The sequence below is a fragment of the Acanthochromis polyacanthus genome, chromosome 17 (assembly GCF_021347895.1).
Source record: "Acanthochromis polyacanthus isolate Apoly-LR-REF ecotype Palm Island chromosome 17, KAUST_Apoly_ChrSc, whole genome shotgun sequence".
NCBI lineage: Eukaryota > Metazoa > Chordata > Actinopteri > Pomacentridae > Acanthochromis > Acanthochromis polyacanthus.
In genome coordinates, this window is record NC_067129.1 from 21,621,400 (window position 1) to 21,642,740 (window position 21,341).

The window sequence follows — 21,341 nt, forward strand, 5'->3', positions numbered from 1 at the left end:
CCAAGTTTGTTTTTATAAATCACAACCTTTGCGTAGAAAGTGGCGTACGCCACTTTCTAGCCCTGTTTTGTACGCAAATCCACGTTTTCTACGCAAGCTTTATAAATGAGGCCCCTGGTCATTCAGTATATTCAGGTAGTCAGCTGACCTCATTCTTTGGGAACATAACGTTGCTGAACCTGACTAACCCCAGATGATAACCCTAACCCCCACAGGCTTGTAGGCACTAGACATGATGACTGCATCACTTCATCTGCCTCTCTTCTTACCCTGATGCACTCACCACTTTGGAACAGGGTAAATCTGAACTCATCAGACCACATGACCTTCTTTCAGTGCAGTCCAATCTTTATGCTCCATAGCAAACTGAAGCCTTTTTTTCTGATTAGCCTCATTGATCAGTAGTTTTCTCAGAGCTACACAGCTGTTTAGTCCCAATCCCTTGAGATCCCTTCATATTGTACATGTGGAACTGCTCATATTGCCTTGATTAAACATAGCCGTGAGTTTTACTGTTGACTTTGTATGATCATCAAAGAGTTTGTTCCGACCACATTTGTTCCTCAAAGATAATGGTTCACCACGATCCTTCAGATAATGCATTGGATGGTTGTTTATCCAACTTTAGTAGTTTCAGAAATCTCCTTAGTTGTTTTCTTTGTTTGATACAGGACAATAATTTGACCCTTCTGAGACAGATTAACATCCTTTCCACGACCGCAGGATGTGTCTTCCAACATGGTTGTTTAAGAAATGAGAAATTCCTCACTTCATCAGCTAGGGTTAAATAAGTTGTTGCAGCTGAAACATATTCATCATTGCAGAATTATCCAATGGAAGGCTCTTACCGATTTGCTTTGTTAAATCCAAGTGGTGACGGGTTTTTTTGGACAGGCAATGTATTTGTATATTGAAATCGTGAATCAGACTTTGTCAGTGGATAGTTTATGTTCATCAGTGGTAATTTATACTTAAAACATGCAAATTCTTAGCACTAGTAGCTACATTACTCAGATGAAATCAGAAGATATTGTGTTACATTCCTTGCAACATAAAATAACGTGTCTTATTCTATTCTTCAATGCTGTAGGCAGGAGTGTTGCACTTCTTGCATGTGTGCAGTTGTCTGCTTCAGTTGGTGATAAGGTGTAGTTGGTGCTGAATGTGTGGCATGAGCAAACAAGTGCAAAGCTAAGCGCAGCATGTGCTTCATTCCATCAAAGCAGTGTTGTGACTGAAAAAAAATACATGGTTGAAATATTTCATTATAAAATATGTAATGATGGAACTTAGAGCAATTATGATATGTTTTGTTTTTTGTTAGTTTTAATGTGCTAAACTGTGCTGTGTGACTGTTGCTTACATGTAAATTTGTTAATTTTTCCCTGAAACCTAAAAGTGAAGACAACTCTGTAACCTTCTGCTGCATCTCCTGAGTCATCTGTTGAAAATCTTTCCCATCTGTCCGCTCATCTCTCATCCTGACTCCTGTGCAGGCTGAAGAGGGAGCATTTAGGTCCACATGACTGGCTTTCCATACCCGTGCCTGGAGGCCATGACTGGATGGTGGTGCCCGGCTTGGAGCCAGAGACAACATACCAGTTTAGCGTTCTGGCCCAAAACAAGCTTGGCACAGGCCCCTTCAGCGAGGTTGTCACTGTGAACACACTAGGTGAGTATACCCACGACTGCTCAACCAGGACAAAGGGATCCAATAATAACAAACTGCACTGGCAGGCAGGGGAAAAGAATGGCTGTTATTCTGTGGAAAAACAATGATTTCATGTCATCTTTTCCATATGGAAGTGTCTTTTGGGGCTGCTGTATTCAGTTTCAGAAAGATGGTACATAAGATATGGGCTGCAGAGTAGCTTGGCGGTTAGCACTTTCGCCTTGCAGTTAGAAGATCCCCGGTTCACGGCCCTGCCTTACTGGGATCTTTCTACATGGAGTTTGCATGTTCTCCCTGTGCATATGTGGGTTTCCTCCAGTTACTCTGGCTTCCTCCCACAGCCCAAAAACATGTTGAAGTTATGAGAAATTGATGATTCTAAACTGTCTGTAGGTGTGAGTGTGATTGTTTGTCTGTCTGTACATGTAGCCCTGTGATAGACTGGTGACCTGTCCTGAGTGTCCACTACCTTTACCCTAAGTCAGCTGGGATAGACTTCCACCCTAATGGACTAAGCGGTGTATAGATAACATCTTTCGATTTCTAATTTCAACAATTACAATTTTAGGAAACCTTTTGTTTGCGATTTCTGAATCATTGCGAGATAGCGGTACGATGTCACTGTAACCATGACTGCAAGTGAACACTATGTCAGCTGCCTGCTGCCGATCACATGATTGCGATCCTACTACAAATCGATCGCTGCTAACTTATCGAGACTTATCTGTCATAAATGATACAAGGAACAGCTGATTCAATTTTGGGAGTATTTCCAAGTTCCATCAATTTCCGACACACAATTAGGTCACATAATTCGGTATCCATACATAACATACACATGCATAGCATATACCTGTGCTCAGTGCAAGGTCATTTTGTTTGTGGGTACACCTATATTTAAGATGGCCACGTTCTATGTTGCCGGGGTTTCTGATCATCAAAACCTAATAAACAAATGCTGCATTTCTGACAATGCCATATGGGAAAATGAACAGTCTTGGTGGAGTACTGCACTCTTTGAGTGCTTTTCTAGTTAACCCTTTGAATTACAGTTTTGATTAGGATAAGGTAAAAAAAAAAAAAAAAAAAATCTTTTTGAAATTTTGAACCTGTTAAGCCTGTAGACTGAATTTGGAAAAAAAAAATTTTCAGATAGACATATAAAAGAATAGCTTTGGGCTTAAGCAGTGAACTCTGTTGCATACATTTACCAATGACAGTTGTCATTAACTATTAAAGCCTATTAGTTCACTTGCTACACCTCGTTTGTTCAGTAACATTTAGTTAACATTTAGTTAAGTTTCTATAAAAACTATTTATTGTTCTCTATTATAATGTAAAAATAAACCCAAGACAACAGAGCCATGTTTTATTGGTGATTATCTGAACAGCAATATAAACACTCCAGTTGAGTTCTGTTTGAATCATTATGCATTATTTCATTCCTTAAAGCAGTGAAGTAGCCAGACATTTATTAAGTGTAAATGAAGCTGTCACAGATTGTTAGTTAAAGATAAGTGACATGCTGAAAACTGAGATAACTATCCATGCTGCATCACCTTCTGTGTCAGTGAAGAATGAGAAACAAAAAAGACAAAGCTTTCAGCCGTGGGGCTGCCTGTTGTCTTTCTCCCCTAGAACAATATATTAAACAAAGCCTTCCATCTATCATTTGCAAGTCAGATGTGCTGCCACACAAACTGTCTTAGTCATCTTTGAAAAAAGTAGCAGAGATGTTGAAAACATTATATAAACTTTTTTTTTTTTATTTTCGTAGGGAATTGTCTCCTAAGCTAGTTAATGGAGATAACTGTGCGGATGCAATGACCTTTAATCCTGGGTTATTCTTGAATTTTTTGCCTTAAACACAGCCAAATTCAGCCAATAACAGTGTAATACCTGGAAGTGGAAGGCCATACTGAACCTTATGAAGATAAAAAGCACACACAAGACACAAGTAGCTTCTCAGCATATATATATATATATATATATATATACCGGGCTTTGCAAAAGTTCTGTTACACTTGTTGAGACATTCATGAAAATGAACACAAAGATTTTTTTGGTGCAATAAGATAAAAATTTTGGGTGGCCACATTTCTGATTAATATTTTCATTAACACACATATTGAAATATTTGGAAAATCAAAAATTATCTTATTGCACCAAATATCTTTGTGTTCATTTTGCTTGCATTTTGCAAGTGTAACAAAACTTTTACAAAGCCGTTCTTCTCGTCCCAGGCTTCATGGAGTTTGCATGTTCTCTCTGTGCATTCGTGGGTTTTGTGTGGGTTCTCCGGCTTCCTCCCACAGTCCAAGAACATGCTCAGGTTAATTGGTGATTCAAAATTGTCCGTAGGTGTGAAGGTAATTAATTGCCTCTATATGTATCCCTGTGATAGGCTGGTGACCTGTCCAGAGTGTCCCCTGCCTTCACCTTCTAGTGAGGATTAAGCATGTATAGATAATGGATGGATATTTACATTACACTACCCAAAAAGATGAACTGAGTCCACATTTGTCAGTGTTATGTTACAGTGCAGCTACATGAGAATAACAAAATGCAAAGTGACTTCAGCCATGTAGCCATTATAAAAATGAGAAAAACTAAGGCATAGTCAGTCAACCATAAAGGTGAGGAGATTTTATAGCAGAAACAGACTGTCAGAAAACATGTAGATGAGATATGAGCTCAAAATGTTTTGAAATGCCCTCAATGGATGCAAGGAGTAAAGAGAAAAATAACTGTGAATTTTATGGATATGCTGGTGATGCCTTTGGTATAAAAGCTTAATCACATCCCATCACAGTCTAGTTTGGATGCATGTTATGTGTTAAGGGGGTTGATTCACTGACATCATGCTGGTGGAACTACTCAACTGAATATATAACTGAGTTACTCACACATATTCTCTACCCTAATGTCTTCTTTCAGTATTTCCTATAAGTACCCCTGAACCATTGGTGCTGCTTACCCCACCACGGTGCCTCACAGCCAATCGCACGCAGCAGGGCGTCCTGCTCACCTGGATCCCACCTGCCAATCACACAGCACCTATCCAGCATTATGTCATGGAGTTTCGCCTGGGGGAGCGATGGGACGTTTTGGACGACAGCATTCCCGCTGGGGAGACGGAGTTGCTTGCCCGAGATCTTGTCCAGGTAAAACACACGGACTTTGCACAGTTTTTCTGCCAGTTCCAGATGTCTGAGACATATTCACCTTTTACTTTGCTAAATAGCTTTTACTCATCAATTGGAATCCAAATGTTACTGATTTTACTTTCAGTTCTGTTAGGCTATCATGTTTTCCCAACTGAAAACTTATTAGAGCTACGATGCTGTTGTGACCTTGATCGTGACGTCAATCCAGACACCAAAAACACCAACAGATACTAGAGTTTATAGTTATAATATATTGGAAAATTTATCAAAAATTTCCAGGAATGTGCATGATGTGCAAGCATGGTGCACGTGAACTGATTCCCTGATTCACCATGTGTGAGCTGTAACTGTCAGGAGTCAGGATGTTGTGTGACATCTGATTTCTCCATGGACTGAAAACTGGAGCAGAGAAGCAAACATCTCATTCTGTGTCAGTCAGCAGCCATCAGGATCCAACCTCTATGTCAGGGATCATCAGTGATGATGAGAGGTGGTTCTGCTGATTACACCGAGAAAAGAAACCATTTTCACAGTGGAAGAGCCCACAGTTTCCAAAACTGGAAAAGGTGTGTCAGACAAAGAGCGTGCTAGTTGTTTTCTTCAACATTCACATGAATGTGCTCCAGGACTTAATCGCTCAGGGTCAGACTGTGAAGGCAGAGCTCTGCTGTAGCATCCTGAGGCACATTACCATTTAAAAGTTTGAGGTCACCCAGACAGTTTCATGTTTTCCATGACAACTCACACTTTTATTAATGTGCTAACATAATTGCACAAGGGTTTTCTAATCATCAGTTAGCCTTTCAACACCATTAGCTAACACAATTTAGCATTAGAATACAGGAGTGATGGTTGCTGGAAATGTTCCTCTGTACCTTTATTTTCATGACTATTTACATCGTAGATTTTCACTGAAGGCATCAAAACTATAAATGAACACATAGAATTATGTAGTAAACAAAAAAGGGTGAAATAAGTCTAAACATGTTTTATATTTTTAATTCTTCAAAGTAGCCATCCTTTGCTTTGATTACTACTTTGCACACTCTTGGCCTTCTCTCCATGAGCTCCATGAGGTAGTCACCTGAAATGGTATTCCAACAGTCTTAAAGGAGTTCCCAGAGATGCTGAGCAGTTGTTGGGCCTTTTGCCTTCACTCTGTGGTCCATCTCATCCCAAACCATCTGGATTGGGCTTACTGACATTTAACCGGAGTCTAATCTGAGCTGTTGTTAACTTGTCATTTCTGAGACTGGTGACTCGGATGAATTTGTCCTCAGCAGCAGAGGTGACTCTTGGTCTTCCTTTCCTGGGTTGGTCTTCATGTGAGCCAGTTTCATCGTTGCGCTTGATGGTTTTTGTGACTGTGATTTGGGATACATTGAAAGTTTTTGCAATTTTCCAGACTGACTGACTTTCAGTTCTTAAAGTAATGATGGACTGTCGTTTCTCTTTACTTAGCTGATTGGTTCTTGCCATAATATGGATTCTAACAGTTGTCAAATAGGGCTGTCAACTGTGTACCAACCTGACTTCTGCACAACACAACTGATGGTCCCAACCCTATTAAGAAAGCAAGAAATTCTACAAATTAACCTTGAAAAGACACACCTGTACAGTGAAAACTATTTCAGGAGACTACCTCATGAAGCTCATGGAGAGAATGTCAAGAGTGTGCAAAACTGTCATCAAAGCAAAGGCTGGCTATTTTGAGGAATCTTAAATATAAAAAATATTTCAAGTTATTTCACAATTGTTTCTTTGCTACATAATTTCATAGATCTTGCTTCATAGTTTTGATGTCTTCAGTGAAAATCTACAATTAAGAAAGTAGTAAAAATGAAGAAAAAACACTGAATGAGAAGGTGTGTCCAAACATTTGACTGGCAGCGTACATTTAAAATGCCCTGCACAGCTACGGTAGCTTTAGGGAAGTGAAACCCTGTCTCCTTGTTTCTGTGTTGACCAGAGGCGTGCAGCACAGATGGAATCACTGTCATCAGTTTAAACCGTTTTTAACAAGTACAAATTTTTCTTTATCAGTCAGCTGTCACCATTCTGCCTCCATTCTTTGGCATTGATGGACCATAAAGTGCGGGAACTCATGCAGGATGTTTGTTCTCATAACAGTCCACCTGATAACCAGCCAAAGCCGTCAGTTTCGAGAAGTCGCTTAGAAGACAATAAAGCACAACAAAATATCACTGTTTGCTACTTCAGGTGTATGAAAAATCATGAATCTGTCCAAAAAATGTTTTTAAAATGTTTGGAAGTTTTCTACAGAATGAAAACAAGAGAACAAATGTGTCCTCTGTTTTACCTGCTGGTCACGAAGTAGCCTCAGATGTCATCACGCCACAAATATAACAGCTGCTGTAGAACATTTATTTTTACTTTGATATGTTCTGAATGAAACACTGTTAAGAGCTGCTGGGAAGGTTGTTTTTATTAGTGTTAATGCTGTAAATTACGATTATCAGCGTCACATTCTGTATCAAGGCTGCACAGTGATGTAGTGGTTAGCACTTTTGCCTTGCAGCAAGAAGATCCCCGGTCCAAATCCCGGGGTGGGCCTGGGATCTTTCTGCATGGAGTTTGTATGTTCTCCCTGTGCATGCGCGGGTTTTCTCCGGGTACTCCGGCTTCCTCCCACAGTCCAAAAATATGCTGAGGTTAATTGATTATTCTAAATTGCCCGTAGGTGTGAATGTGAGTGTGATTGTTCGTCTGTATGTGTAGCCCTGCGACAGACTGGCGACCTGTCCAGGGTGTCCCCTGCCTTCTCCCGAGTCAGCTAGGATAGGCTCCAGCACCCCCGAGACCCTAGTGAGGATAATGCGGTGTATAGAGAATGGATGGATGGACATTCTGTATCATAATGTGCTGTCAGATCCACCTTGGTTGTCATAGTAACAATGCAGGTGTGCACAAACTAACTACTCTCTCTTTCTGATCTTTCCTTTCAATGTCTTCTTTTTTCATTTCTTATCTAATGTGTGTGTGACATGCAGGATGCGCATTTGCCGTTTTCGCTCCAGCTCTTTCAGTGTCATGTACTGAGCACTCCCACAGAGAGAACAGCAACTGGAACATGAAATTAAATACAATGTAATACACTGTATCCAGATAAATTATAAATAGTGTCCTTTTTTCAGAGCGCAATAAATTTTCTAGAGCCGTTTGTATGGAAGCGAATGTGACTCAAAACTCAAATTCAAAAGCATTAGCAGAAATACTTTTGCATTTTGAGACACATTTTGCGGGGTGAGCACGAAAACGAAAAAGCATTTCTGAGTTTGCTTTTGCTTTTTCATTTAGTCACAAAATGAGCAGTGTTGAAGAAGAGAATGAAATTGCATTTTGGAATATTGATTTTTAATTTCATTTTTGAGTCAAATAGTGCAGCCATGACTTTGAAATGCAAAAGCATTTCTGCTAATGCTTTTGCATTTTCGAATTTGACATTTCAAATTGAATTTTGTTACCTTTTTGCTGGTGAACGTTTTGAAAATTAAATGTCAAATGTGATTTGCTTTTGCTTTTTCATTTAGTCACAGAATGAGCAGTGCTGAAGAAGAAAATGAAATTGCATTTTGGAATATTGCTTTTTAATTTCATTTTTGAGTCAAAAAGTGCAGCCATGACTTTGAAATGCAAAAGCATTTCTGCTAATGCTTTTGAATTTGAGTTTTGAGTCACATTCGCTTCCATACGTTTGCACTACAGCAAAGGAAAGTCAATACATCTTTACTGATTTATTAGCTCTGACACAATGCTTTATTGTCAACATTTCAAATATTGCTCCTGTTGGCAAATTCTCCTGCCATGACACAGTTGAGCATCTTTCTTTAATGTAACTACCACTTTCCGTTCCACGCAAATGCTTTTGTCTCTCCTCCCATTGCACTGCAAACACCCACTCGTACCCAAAGTCAGCTGGGATAGACTCCCCCATGCCAATCTACAGAGGATAAAGTGGCGTCTAGATAATGGATGGAGAGATCTTTTCGACACACACATCTCAGTCTTGCCGTTACGACCCAACTGCTATGGCCCGCTTGGTGAAATAATAACAACCACATGTCACTGGTTAGGTAAAGCAATTTATTGCTCAGCGACAAAAATAACGCAGAAGTGGTCAAACTAAGGGACACAGGGATAGTGGATGCTGCTAAATCAAAGAACAAAATAAAATAAAACACAGGCTAACAGAGTTTTTATAGTAGCCAAACAAAAGCAAAACAGTTAAAACTCATTAGCCCAGGGGTCGGCAACCTTTAACACTCAAAGAGACATTTTGACCGTTTCCCCCAGAAAAAACACCAGGAGCCGCAAAATCCTTTTGGAATTTAAAATGAAGACAACACTGCATATATCGCTTTTTTACCTCTATGCCCTTGTTAATCAGTCGTGATTAATTAATTACAAAGCCTCTAATTAGATAGATTCATTTTTTAAATTGTGTCCTTCCACTAATATTTATCTTACTTGGTTAATGTCATTTTTGCTCCTGGACCTCATATGTTACGTAATGTTAGCTGGAAATCAATATTTTGCGAATGTCTATTGTAAAATCTATTTATCTATTTATCTTAAGCTCATAACTTTTCTCCGGTAAGTCGCTGCCCTATTTTCCAAGACGACACTCCTCTGACTCTCTGACCTGCTGTCTGGACATCGAGCCGTGTTCTTGCGAGTAACGTGTATTACCCTATCATGAGTACTTTTGACTCAAAGACAAGACGTGTCTTTCTTGGAGTGGAGCTTTAATATACAGGCTTGCCATTCTTGAGTACAAAACGATGTGAAACTACAGGCGTTGCTTCTCCAGGAGTAAAACAAAAAAAAGGCATGAAACGTGTGGGAATAGGAAGCTCCGTGTTGTCTCTCTGCATCAACTTTGCGCTCTCATGTCACAGGGTAAAACCCCAGCAGCACACGGCAAAATAAGAGCGGTAATTTCACAATAAAACTCTATATTAAAATGCATTGAAACGCGCCTGAAAGGCAGAACAATTTATTTTTCAAAGTTACAGAGAGCCACAACAGAAGGGCTGAAAGAGTCGCATGCGGCTCCGGAGCCGCGGGTTGCCGACCCCTGCATTAGCCAAAGCTAACCACAGTAGCACCACCCACCACAAACAACAGAAACAAATACAATACAAAAGGAATGTCAAGTGCCAGGAATTAACTAAATAAAACTGGTGCCTCAAAACACACATTTCCAACAAGATATAACATACTAATCACCACCTCTCAGTGGCTACAAGACACACACAAGACACAAGTAGCTTCTCAGCAAATTAGCCAGCTGCTAACAGAAGCTACAGTCTTCACAAAATGGCAGCTACTAACAGAAGCTCTAATTTTCAAGTAGCCAGCCCTCAGTGGCTACAGAACACACAAAAGACAAAGATTCAAACAGACCAGGACAAAGTAATCTCGCTAAATCCCAGCCACCCTGACCTAGAGTTTGGTTGCAGATTTTTACACTCCAAGTGTGATGATGGCTGCAGCCGGTTGGATGAAGGTGGATCAAACTGGGTGGTGACCTAATCGGACAGGTCAGGAGAACAAAGGCTGGAGTGCAGGTCTTGAGCTCCAGACTCATTAGCTGAGATGACTGGCAGCTTTGGTTCTGGAGGGGCTCTCAAACCAGCCACAGCTAGGCCTACACAGGCCATTTCCCTATGCAAAGGCAGAAAAAAAAATCACAACAGAAGCAAGACGGCACACAATAACCAGTGGCTGTAACACTTGCAAACAATTTACTAAACAGCAAGATAACCAAACTAATTCTTTATACTAGATGCTGTTGTTTTTCACCCCAAAGTGAGAGAAATAATGTAAAAAGATTGACAAATTCCTCTTCCATGTGTGGCCAACGGTCACTCATTTATAGCTTAAAGTTGTGCACTGTGTCCATCATCATCTTTCCAAATCAAACTAACCCCTGTTCATGTCCAGCTTTGGACATATCCAAGATGAGACTTAATTGCCTGCAGAGGGTCATAATATTAATGCCTTCACTGCTCTTCGGGCCCTGATACTGAGATGGTACAAGGCTGCCATGCACATGGACTCCCGCTGGATCAAGGAACAAAATTCCAGACTTAAAACTTGAAGTCTGGAATTCTTTATTTAACATTTTTTTAATGCAAACAATACACCCCTGTCTAATAAAGTCTTGACAGCAAACTTTGTTCAGAGTGTCAATCCAGAATATATTACTATGACATCACGTCTGCCGTGTGTGCCAGGTTTCAGAAAACCTACGCGAGATGGCATCATAACTGTATACAGTGGGCTGAATCGCAAATGATCAGTAAACTCATGTTCATGTGTAAAATCCTTAATTCAGAGCTTTTCTTTATGTTTCCAGAGCTTCAGAACAGAATCTTACAGCTTTCTACTGGCTTACTGGTACTTTCATGACTCCAGATATAAAATTCTGAGTGTTTTTCCTTCTGAATATTAATCCGTCTCTCTTCTCCCCATACTAGGAGGCATGGTATGAGTTCCGTGTCATGGCCATCATGGATGACATGATCAGCGAGCCTAGTAACGTAGTAGGAGTGTCCAGCACAGGTGAGTCATCAAATATTTCATCAGAAAGTCATTTGTGATCATCATTAGCAATTTCTAAATATACACACTACCGTTCAATAGTTTGGGGTAACAATTTTATAGCCTTTCAACAAGATTAGCTAACAAAATGTAGCACTAGAACACAGGAGTGATGGTTGGTGGAAATGGGCCCCTGTACCCCTATGTAGATATTCCATTAAAAATCAGCTGTTTCCAAGTAGAATAGTCATGGTATATAGTAGTGGTAGTGTAAAGGTACAAATATCCACTGTGTGAACCCTCTATTATACAGTATGCAGAGAAGATAAATCTGAGGCTAAAGGAACTCCTCTGTGTTCAGAGGAGCTTGTTTTATCAATGCTGGGATTCAATCCGACAACCTCTGGCTGCAACCAGCATCTCTAACCTCAGGCTGTCTTAACATTTCTGAGCTAAAGAGCGGTAGATGTAGATGTATTGCACACGCAGCAACTCCAACTTTACATTTTGCCCACTCAGCACTTTTAAATTTAAGCTCACTTTACATGCACGCTCCTTTGTAGCATCCTGAAAAGTATGACATCATCGCTCTTCTCACTTCTCCCTGATTGTACTCGGCTGCTTTGTTGCTATAAAAAAAAACAGACTCATCAAACTTGTTCTTTTTTTGGGATCATTTCGCAATACTGAAAGTCTGTTTTGAATCTGAAATTAAACCCCTCAAAATGTGATGTCGCTCCCCTGCAGAGGTCACTGAGTACACATCCTTTGGTAAGAGCAGCTGTTGGTAGCATTTATAGAGAAGATTTTCCCCAAGAAGCTTTGGATGTCTGGAAGTACTCTGCTGCCACCTATTGGCAAAGCTGGGCATCTGATCCGGCTGCTGATCAAAGGCTGCTGCTTGGCTGTCTGATGTAGGATTCATATGACCGCTTCCTCTGTGCATATCGTTAAACATGATATGGATAAACTCTGCCCCTTCACAGTAACAGTGTTCTGTGGTTGATCAGTGATTCATCCGTGTTCCATTATTCCTGAAGGTACTTCGCCTTTTGCTGTGTCATGCTTCACTGCAGCACATTAACCACTCCAACAAGTTCATGATGGAGGCTGAGACATCATCCTCGCTGGTCCTCACTGACAAATACATTAGCATGTAGACTACCAAACCACCTGCACATTAATAAGTGAGGATGGTTGTGAATGTTGGTAGCCCTGGAGCAGGAGTTTAAGTAGTAGTATGCTGCCTGGGTTTCCATTACAGTAAGGACATGGTTCATGCAGAACTGTGCTGGTCACAGTAATTCTGGCTTTGGTGCCTCTTTACCTGTACAGGCATTTTGAATCGATGTAGCTATCTAAATTAAAGTGCAGCTAAATGACAATTTTACATACAGTGATTGCGGTGTATAGAGGATGGATGGATGGATTCTGTGAATATTGTTAAACATAGCAGAATGACACTATTATCATTTTAGATTTTAATGAAACAACATCAACCAGCTTCTTTATCTGTAACTACTTGAAAAAAGGACGTGCAGAACCAGTACATAGTCCTGGTTCACCAGTCAGTGGGTTCAGTGGGTTTGTACACCGACAAGGAGGCGGAGTCTTGGCAGAGTTATGTGATGATTGGCGTCTGTTTGTCTGTCTGCCTGTCTGTTAGCAGCGTTACTCAAAAACAGATTAACGGATTTTGATTAAATTTTCAGCGAAGGTCAAAAATGACACAAGGATCGATTGATTAGATTTTGGCAATGATGCAGCTTATAGTCTGGATCCACAATTTTTTAAAAAGATTTCACCTGTCAAAAATGATGCAATGACTGAGCTGCCTTGGCATAGTACTTCACTCTCTCAGTGCGTTTCTTGTTTATTATTGTGATTACAGTTGAATTCCAGTTCATGTTAACTGGAATTTTTCTTAATAATTCATAATAAATAAAAGCAAGCACTCATAACTTCCATGAGCAGCCCACAGTTTCTAGATATACCTGATCAGCCCTCCCCTCTCTTCTGTGTCTGAGGTTCTATCAGCTCCAACTTAACCCACAGAGCCAAACAGAAGCACTTTGTGTTCAAATTCACATCCCTTGTTATTGGGTGAATTGCTTTCACAGGGTTGATCACAATGCTAGTGGTTTGTTTATGATCAAGTGTCACAGAGAAAATAAGATGCTACATCAAATGTAGCCACAGTGTAAGCATCATGGGTGTTTGGATACGTAAAAAAAATCACTCATCACACGTTTTGGATCTTCTCTTAACTTTTAGTGAGCTCCCCCGGCTCCCGCTCTCCTCCCTTTTCTGTTTCTTCCTCTTCAACCTACACCAACCCCTTCTACCTCAACAGCGCCCCCTAGCCTCACTACCATTTCAGTAGTCACATACTGCATGTGCAACCAACAGCTCAAACATTATGAAGAATAAAGACATCTCCAACATTACAATTTATGTTGACCGCGTTCTTACATATTATTTACATATTCATTTTCATTCTTGCAATAGTTGCAACCTGCATGCAGCTCTGCATCCATCTCAGCACCTGTTCCTCTGGTTTGAATTAACTATCAACTCATCATTATACAGATATTCTCGTGTCTGTGCAATGCAATATGTTAATATCACAAGGAAGAGTTGAACCAGAGTTTGATGTACACTGCCGTTCAAAAATTTGGGGTCACCCAGACAATTTCATGTTTTCCATGAAAACTCACACTTTTATTCACGTGCTAACATCATTGCACAAGGGTTCTCTGATCATCAATTAGCTTTTCAATGTAAATGCTAATTCGCTAATGCAAATTGGCTAACACAATGTAGCATTAGAACACAGGAGTGATGGTTTCTGGAAATGTTCCTCTGTACCCCTATGAAGATATTCCATTAAAAATCAGGCATTTTCAGCTTGAATAGTCATTTACCACATTGACAATGTCTAGACCGTATTTCTGATCAGTTTAATGTTATCTTTGTTGAAATAACCTGCTTTTCTTTACAAAATAATGACATTTCTAAGTGACCCCAATCTTTTGAACAATAGTGTACTTGTTGCATATTTGTACATACTGAAGAAATGACATTATTAAGACAGATCAAACTTATGCAAAGTAATATTTTTACCAATTTCTTCACTTATTTTCACACTCCTGCTTCTCAAGTGAATAGTTTTTTCACGTAGTCCTACATCGTGTTACAGTAATTATTTGAACTTACCTTTTTTGATTAAACTGGCTGGTTTTCTTTGCATCTAAGAATCATCCTCTTCTGAAGTTATTTCGAATTGTCTCCTCCGTGGTAAACCAGGCAAATATTTGTCTTCCCACACTGGTTTGCAACCAATGTGTTAAGCTGTTTATATGATACAGTAAATAAAGTGATATCGGCAAATTCCAGACAATCTCCTCAACACAATTATAAAAAGATGTCTTTACTCCCAGCAGTTCATGGTGAGAAAAATGGAAAGACATAATAATGAGAGGCTAATTTATAATCATATATCATATACACTAATGGAAGATCTGGTTAGTGTGGACTGTTCTGATAAACTAAGCACAACATGTATGGCTGGTCCTTATAATAACTAAGATTAAGTGTTTAATACTAAAGATAGTTAAGACCCTGATAACAGCTCATGGCTTGTAGGTTTGATGATTACCACTTCATGTCTGTCAGACTCTTCTGAAGCGACAACGAGTTAGTCTGCTTTTGTCTTCTGGTGTTATTTAAAGCAAAGCAGATATTTATGAGGTATTACAACCCACCACCAAACAACAACGTGTCATAAAACATTCAGTTATCCATTGTTGCTACCACCTAGAAGTGTATATGACATACAAGCACCCGCTGTGGTGAGCTGGTAACTGTCTGTTGTAATATATTGTGTCTCTCTGATTTAGGTTTGCTTCTTGTTCCTTCACTGTGCTGTTTGAGTCTAATGATGTGTGTGCTGAGTTTGCTGTTGCATTCATTTGCCAAAGTAGGAGAGCTTCCCTGAGCATGGACTAAACAGCACAGGAGGAAAAATGTTGCCGTTAAATTTTGAAATGTTCGCAAACCCTTCGATTTTGGATTCTTCAGGCTGATAACTGAACTTTTTTAGGATCACCTTCATCAGACACAACTTACTATTCTAAGCACAGTTTTTGAGTGTGCCAAGAGCAGATCTTTTATTAGAATAATGTTTGTGTTTATAAACCATAACACCTTAAAGAGATCAGTCAAATAATACGGTGCATGAGGTATCATTCTATGCAGGAAGTTCTGAATACAGATATTTTTGGCAAACATTCTGCTATGTCATCATACCCTGCAGGAGCTACATGCAGCAGTAAAGGTCAGCTCTAGCGTATTAGCATCTCATTGGACATGACAGGAATTTTACTTGCCTTTTCAGAAGGAACGTTCCAACTTTTTTTTGCCAGTGACAGTGGCGAAAAGCATCAAGAAATCGACAGTTGAGATAATGGCTGAGAAGTTTGTATGCATGTTCCAAAAAAAACATCCAGATTCAGTTTGTTTGGATGACACAGGATGTTCTTGTAGGAGACAGTGTGTTCTCTCAAATGGACTGAAACCTGCATAGTAATCTCACATATCAGCCCATTTTTCAGAGTCAGAAAATGGATGTTGACATTAGCATTGATCTTGAGAGTGCAATATCAGAAGTGTAGTGAACAAACAAAAACTTTATGTTGTTTCTTTGCTCTCTTTGCTCCATCTCAGAAAGGAGTCATACTGTATTTTCAAACCTTCTTTTTGTGTCTCTTTCACCAAAGTATCACTTTGCTGTTGCACTGCCGGTTTCACGTCCCTCACTCTTTCCTCTGACTCTGGCCCTGCAGACTTCTTCCCTCCTCCGGAGTTGGTGGAGGAACGTGGACTGGCGCGACCAGTTGTGGCTGGCATTGTGGCCACCATCTGCTTCCTGGCAGCAGCTGTCCTGTTCAGTACGATGGCTGCCTGCTTTGTCAACAAGCAGCGCCGGAGGAAGCTCAAGAGGAAAAGAGGTGAGGGGAAAGCTCTGGTACCACGAAGCCAAACCCAAAATAATCACCAAAAAATACATGATTTCAACTTTCGAATGTTGGGAAGGTGGTGCATGAATATTCTGGATATTACTCAACACTTTTCCCTCTCTGTATCTAATTCAACCTTCTCTATGTTTTGCTTTTTGGATATGTATTTATATGTCCTCTTATTTAGTAGAACACATCAAACAAGATAATCAGAGGTGCTGGAATTTTATAGTCTCTTAGGGTGGAGGGTTTTACTAGGGCTTTTATGTGTCTGGATATTTCTTCCTCTGTTTATTTGATAAAAACTGTAACCTTTAAAATATAATAAAACTTAAAAAATCAATAGGACCTAAAGGTCTGAGAGCATATCAGGTTTTTTTTATTATTATTTTCTTGTAAACCTGAAAATAATCTGAACATTTGAGGATTTAAGAATTAAACACCACAAAAATTTCTGGTATGTAATTGTAGAGAAGAATTTTTTCCAGGTTTGGTTGTGTTTCTAGGACAGCTGTCAAAGTGGCCAGATTAGTGGCAGTGGCTGTGCACAAAGGTACACATTTCCTGAAGTTATTTCCTTCAATTGCAGCAGTGTTCAGATGACACACACAATCCACACAAGTTGATTTGATTTAGTTATCAGAGACTTGTACAACCAAGGTTGTTCTCACACTACAGGACTTTCAAGCACATTTACCCTGACAGTTAGAGGAGAAATGTGGTCCGGGTCTGCAAAGATGTTGGGCCCATATTATTTGGTAATGTGAGGAGTTTACAAATCCGGACTGAAACCTGCTGAACTGATTACTGACTCATACAGTTAGCGCACTACCAGAGGACACTGTTTTCAGGCAAAACTAAACAATTAGCTACAGGTAGTAAAACAGATAGTTAAAATCTCACCTCCAGTTGTTACGGAAGAAGATACAAACCATGCTTTCCTCAGAGCTGCACAGTGGATTGGTGGTTAGCACTTTCGCCTTGCAGCTAGAAGATCCCCAGTTCGTGTCTGGCCTTCCTGGGATCTTTCTGTATGGAGTTTCCATGTTCTCCCTGTGTATGCGCAAGTTTTCTCTGGGTAGTCTGGCTTCCTCCCACAGTCCAAAAGCATGCTGAGGTTAATTGGTAACTCCAAATTAAATTAATGGGTGTGATTGTTTATATGTAGCCCTGCAATAGACTGGTGACCTATCCAGGATGTTCCCTGCCTTACCCGAAGTCAGGTGGGATAGACTCCAGCCCCACGCAAACCTAATGAGGTTTAAACAGTGTATAGATAATGGACCTTTTTCCTCACTCAAATTCATTTTATCCTCTGATTTTGTTTTTTTCTCACTGCGAGAGTTCTTAGTATTACAGCAGTCTCTATTTTGTTTCCATCCCCTTCCCCATGAGATCATGTGAGATGGTGCTCTGCTCCCTGGCTGCTCCCTCTGGAACCATAATCATAATAATATCCTGTAGTGTGTGATGCACTGTTTTTCCCATGTTGGAGTGTGTCTCTCCTTATGTGTAATTTGCAATCTGATTCAAAAACAGTCCTGTAGTGTAAGTCTGGCCTAAATCAACATGCATTGTTCAACTGTTATGAACATCTAGTTTCCAACAGAAGCTTGCTGGCTAAGTAACATTGTCATTAGCAATGTTGTCAGCATTGATTAGTCATTAATCAGTGAATAGCTACTATTAATTTAAGCAATAAGACAGAAAACGAGGTATGTGCATGTCAGAAAATGTGTTGTACATTAGCTATAGCACCTGGTTGTGCCACCAGGTGGAGCTCAAGTGATAGACTGAGATAGAAGACTAGCTGGTCTACTGCATTTAACACTGTAGCAGTTCCATGTGCAAAAAAGAGAGCATTGTGGGGTTTAGCTAGCAGTGTGCACCATGACAGAGACTTCTGATGCAGTTAATGGGCTTCAACCAGTGCTGACATATGTAAGATAACCAAATACCAAGTAGGACAATGGTCATTTAGTCTAGTGGTTGATATAACAAACTGATTTGTTATCACATGTCTGTAGTTCATAGTAGCTCTTTAGGTATATTGAATAGTGTCCACTGTTCTTTGTTCTTCTTAATGAAAAACCAACATTGACTGATAATGCTGCAGGCTAGCAGTTAGAAAAATGAATTTGTATCCTTTATTGTTAAATCCTTATGCTTGCCCATTTTTCCCGCTCCCAACTCACCAACTTTGAGGACAAAATGTTCACTTGTTGCCCAATATATCCAACCCACTAACAGATGCCACGATGAAGAGATAATCAATGTGTTTCACTTTACCTGTCAATGATGTGGTCAAAATGTTATGAATGATCATTGTATAGTATCAGACAGAAAAAGACAAGAAAATTCTTTTGTAATGAAAAAACTTTTATGATTCATTTACCCTCAAACATATGGAAAATGTTATGTCACCTAACTTGTACTTAACTGATTCATGCTACAGTCTCTTGACTTTAGAATAAAGGCTATAAATAGCATGAAACCTCTTCAGAGTGTAGCCAAAGCTGCAGTCAGCCATTATATTTAATGTTGTTTTTGAAGCGTCTGTCACATTTTACTGTTATCCTGAATGTTGGTTTCAAATCCTGCCTTCGGCTTTGCAGCAGCACGACTAATGTCATCTTTGGGAAATCTAATTTTTATAAACCTTTTATGTAAATGTGTTGGGTCGGGGCTGTTTTTCATGAATATCAAAAAGACTGTTTCCCCATTGTTAATATGAGCATTGAGTCTTGTGTGAAAATGAAAAAATCTGAGAAAAATGTATTTGCTTCCTGTTGACCTTGCCTGCCTCTACATTGCCTTTGGTGTCTGTCTCCTCTACCAGTGTATTTTTAATTAGTATGGACTGCTCTCGGCAGTAATGCTGTTTTCTGTGTTTCTGCCATCTTCCAGACCCCCCTCTTTCCATAACCCACTGCAGAAAAAGCATGGAAACTCCGTAAGTAACTCTTCCAAAACACAGATTCACTACTGCGCTGCACTGTACTCTACAAAACAACCCCTTAACCAGACATCACAGAGCAAATTACGGTACTATCCTGAACCAGCTGTTTTCAACTGCAGGAATTTGTTTGCCATTTTAGGATGTCCCAAAACTTTGTTAGAAGGTTCGTGTACAACCTCTTTCTGGTCCATTTTTGGGGAGATAAAAAGTGCCTACTCCAGAGTAGGTACTTCTAAGTAGTATTGAAAGAAACTGTACCAGTCTCAACACTGATTGGTTAAGCAAGTACAAGCCCTGTTTTTTCAGAGATCATCATACACTTCAGGTACAGAAATTCAAACCTTATGACATGTAACTGTTTCATAAAAGTAAAAGCGGCAACATTTCTCCAGAAATCCACATACAAAGATGCGGGCAACCTTTCAGAAACATCCACAGGAGTCCTGTCTATAGACCTATTGTACTCTGAACAGAGCTGAGTGGCATTTGTTGTCCACTTTCAAAGTCTGCTTCAGTTATGCGGGAACCATGATTTTTAAACACTAGCCTTGTACCTTCCATGTCCACAAGGGTCCATGTGATGTAAATTTTGTTATCTTTCCAAGTCTGTGAGAGTCTACGTGGACCCCATGTCCAACCTGAAACAACGGCAATAATGCACATGGTGTACATGCATGGAATGTGCTGATACAGTCTATGACACATGTATGGAATACAGTCTTCCAAGTGGGCTAGAAAAGAAGTATAATAACTACACATCTATGGGTGTCCACAAGGGAGAGCAATCAAGGCTTTACGTCACTCTTGAGTTCTATTACTTCATGTTCCTCTCTTCCTACTCTTTGTGCTTTCTCAACATTTCTGTCCTCGCTTAGCTCTTTAACTGGCCTAACACAAGCTAGACAGATACGTAGAAATTCTATTTTCAGTGTCTCAGAGCCAAGAATTATTCTTCATTTCATAATAAATTCAGCCTCCTCACAAGGCAACATGACAATCACCTGTTTACATCTGGAGACAAAGCCGGTAATGTCCTTAGTAAAAGCTCCTGTAAATGTCACACTTCAAGAAGATATCCACACGGGACAGAGCTCAGCAGAATGATGCTGCAGTTTGTTTGTTTCAGTTCAAAAAGATTTGACATTAATGGGATATAAAGAGCTGCTGCTATTTATGATTGCAAAACACATCCTTTCTGAACGCAGCTCTTCAGTATATGTGCATGTCTGAAAATTTTGTGGAAAATGCTGTTGGTGATGGAACTTTCTATCAAATGATTTCATGTGTTTTTTTTCATGGAAAACATGAAATTGCCTGGGTGACCCCTATCCTTTGAATGGTTCTGTGCTTCCATAGAATTTGGTGACAAGACACAAATATAGTGTATCATTCGTTTTATCCTTCACGTGTCGCACCAAACAACAAAGAAACCCTACAAAACAAACTTTTCATATAGATCATAACTCTGTTGTTTAGGATTTGAAAACTTCTGACTCTAGGCTAAAATGGTGGATCGTGGGCTTAAAGAAGCCGTGTGCCATATACCCTATTTTACTAAAAATGTCAAATCATGGTAATATGAGAGACTGTATAAACATGTAAAATGCATAAACACTGGCTTTAGTAAAGCAGATATTGTATGTACTCAATTTGACTGCACTATATCATCCAAGTGCAAGTTTGCTGTAGACATGTGGATGCTTGCCAACATACTACAGCTTACTGTGCTACAGCTGTATGGCCGAGAAGGACATCTCATTTCACAGAATGTCAACTTTGTTGGTCTTAAGTGCAAGAAGCCAGGATGTAAGGAAATGAAACCACTAAACAAATGGCATAAGGGTGTTAGAATGTGGGATTTTGGCCATGTGCCTAAATGGAGAACAACCTCAAAATTCTTCCTTGCTGCTGTGTGCAGCCTTCATTGCCTTCATGCTTTTTTTCCCCTGATATTCTCT

The 21,341-nt window shown here is 39.7% G+C and overlaps 1 protein-coding gene across 5 annotated transcripts in view; it reads left to right on the forward strand.

Annotated features, from left to right (window-relative positions):
- LOC110958361 (protein turtle homolog B-like) overlaps positions 1–21,341 on the forward strand; it is a 171,085-nt gene that overhangs the window by 122,766 nt on the left and 26,978 nt on the right. For all 5 annotated transcript variants that reach the window (XM_051937145.1, XM_051937147.1, XM_051937146.1 and 2 more), the window contains exons 13-17: positions 1,497–1,672; positions 4,610–4,836; positions 11,343–11,427; positions 16,251–16,415; positions 19,332–19,377. In XM_051937145.1, coding sequence (XP_051793105.1) covers positions 1,497–1,672; positions 4,610–4,836; positions 11,343–11,427; positions 16,251–16,415; positions 19,332–19,377 — 699 coding nt within the window. The remainder of the gene's footprint in view (positions 1–1,496; positions 1,673–4,609; positions 4,837–11,342; positions 11,428–16,250; positions 16,416–19,331; positions 19,378–21,341) is intronic.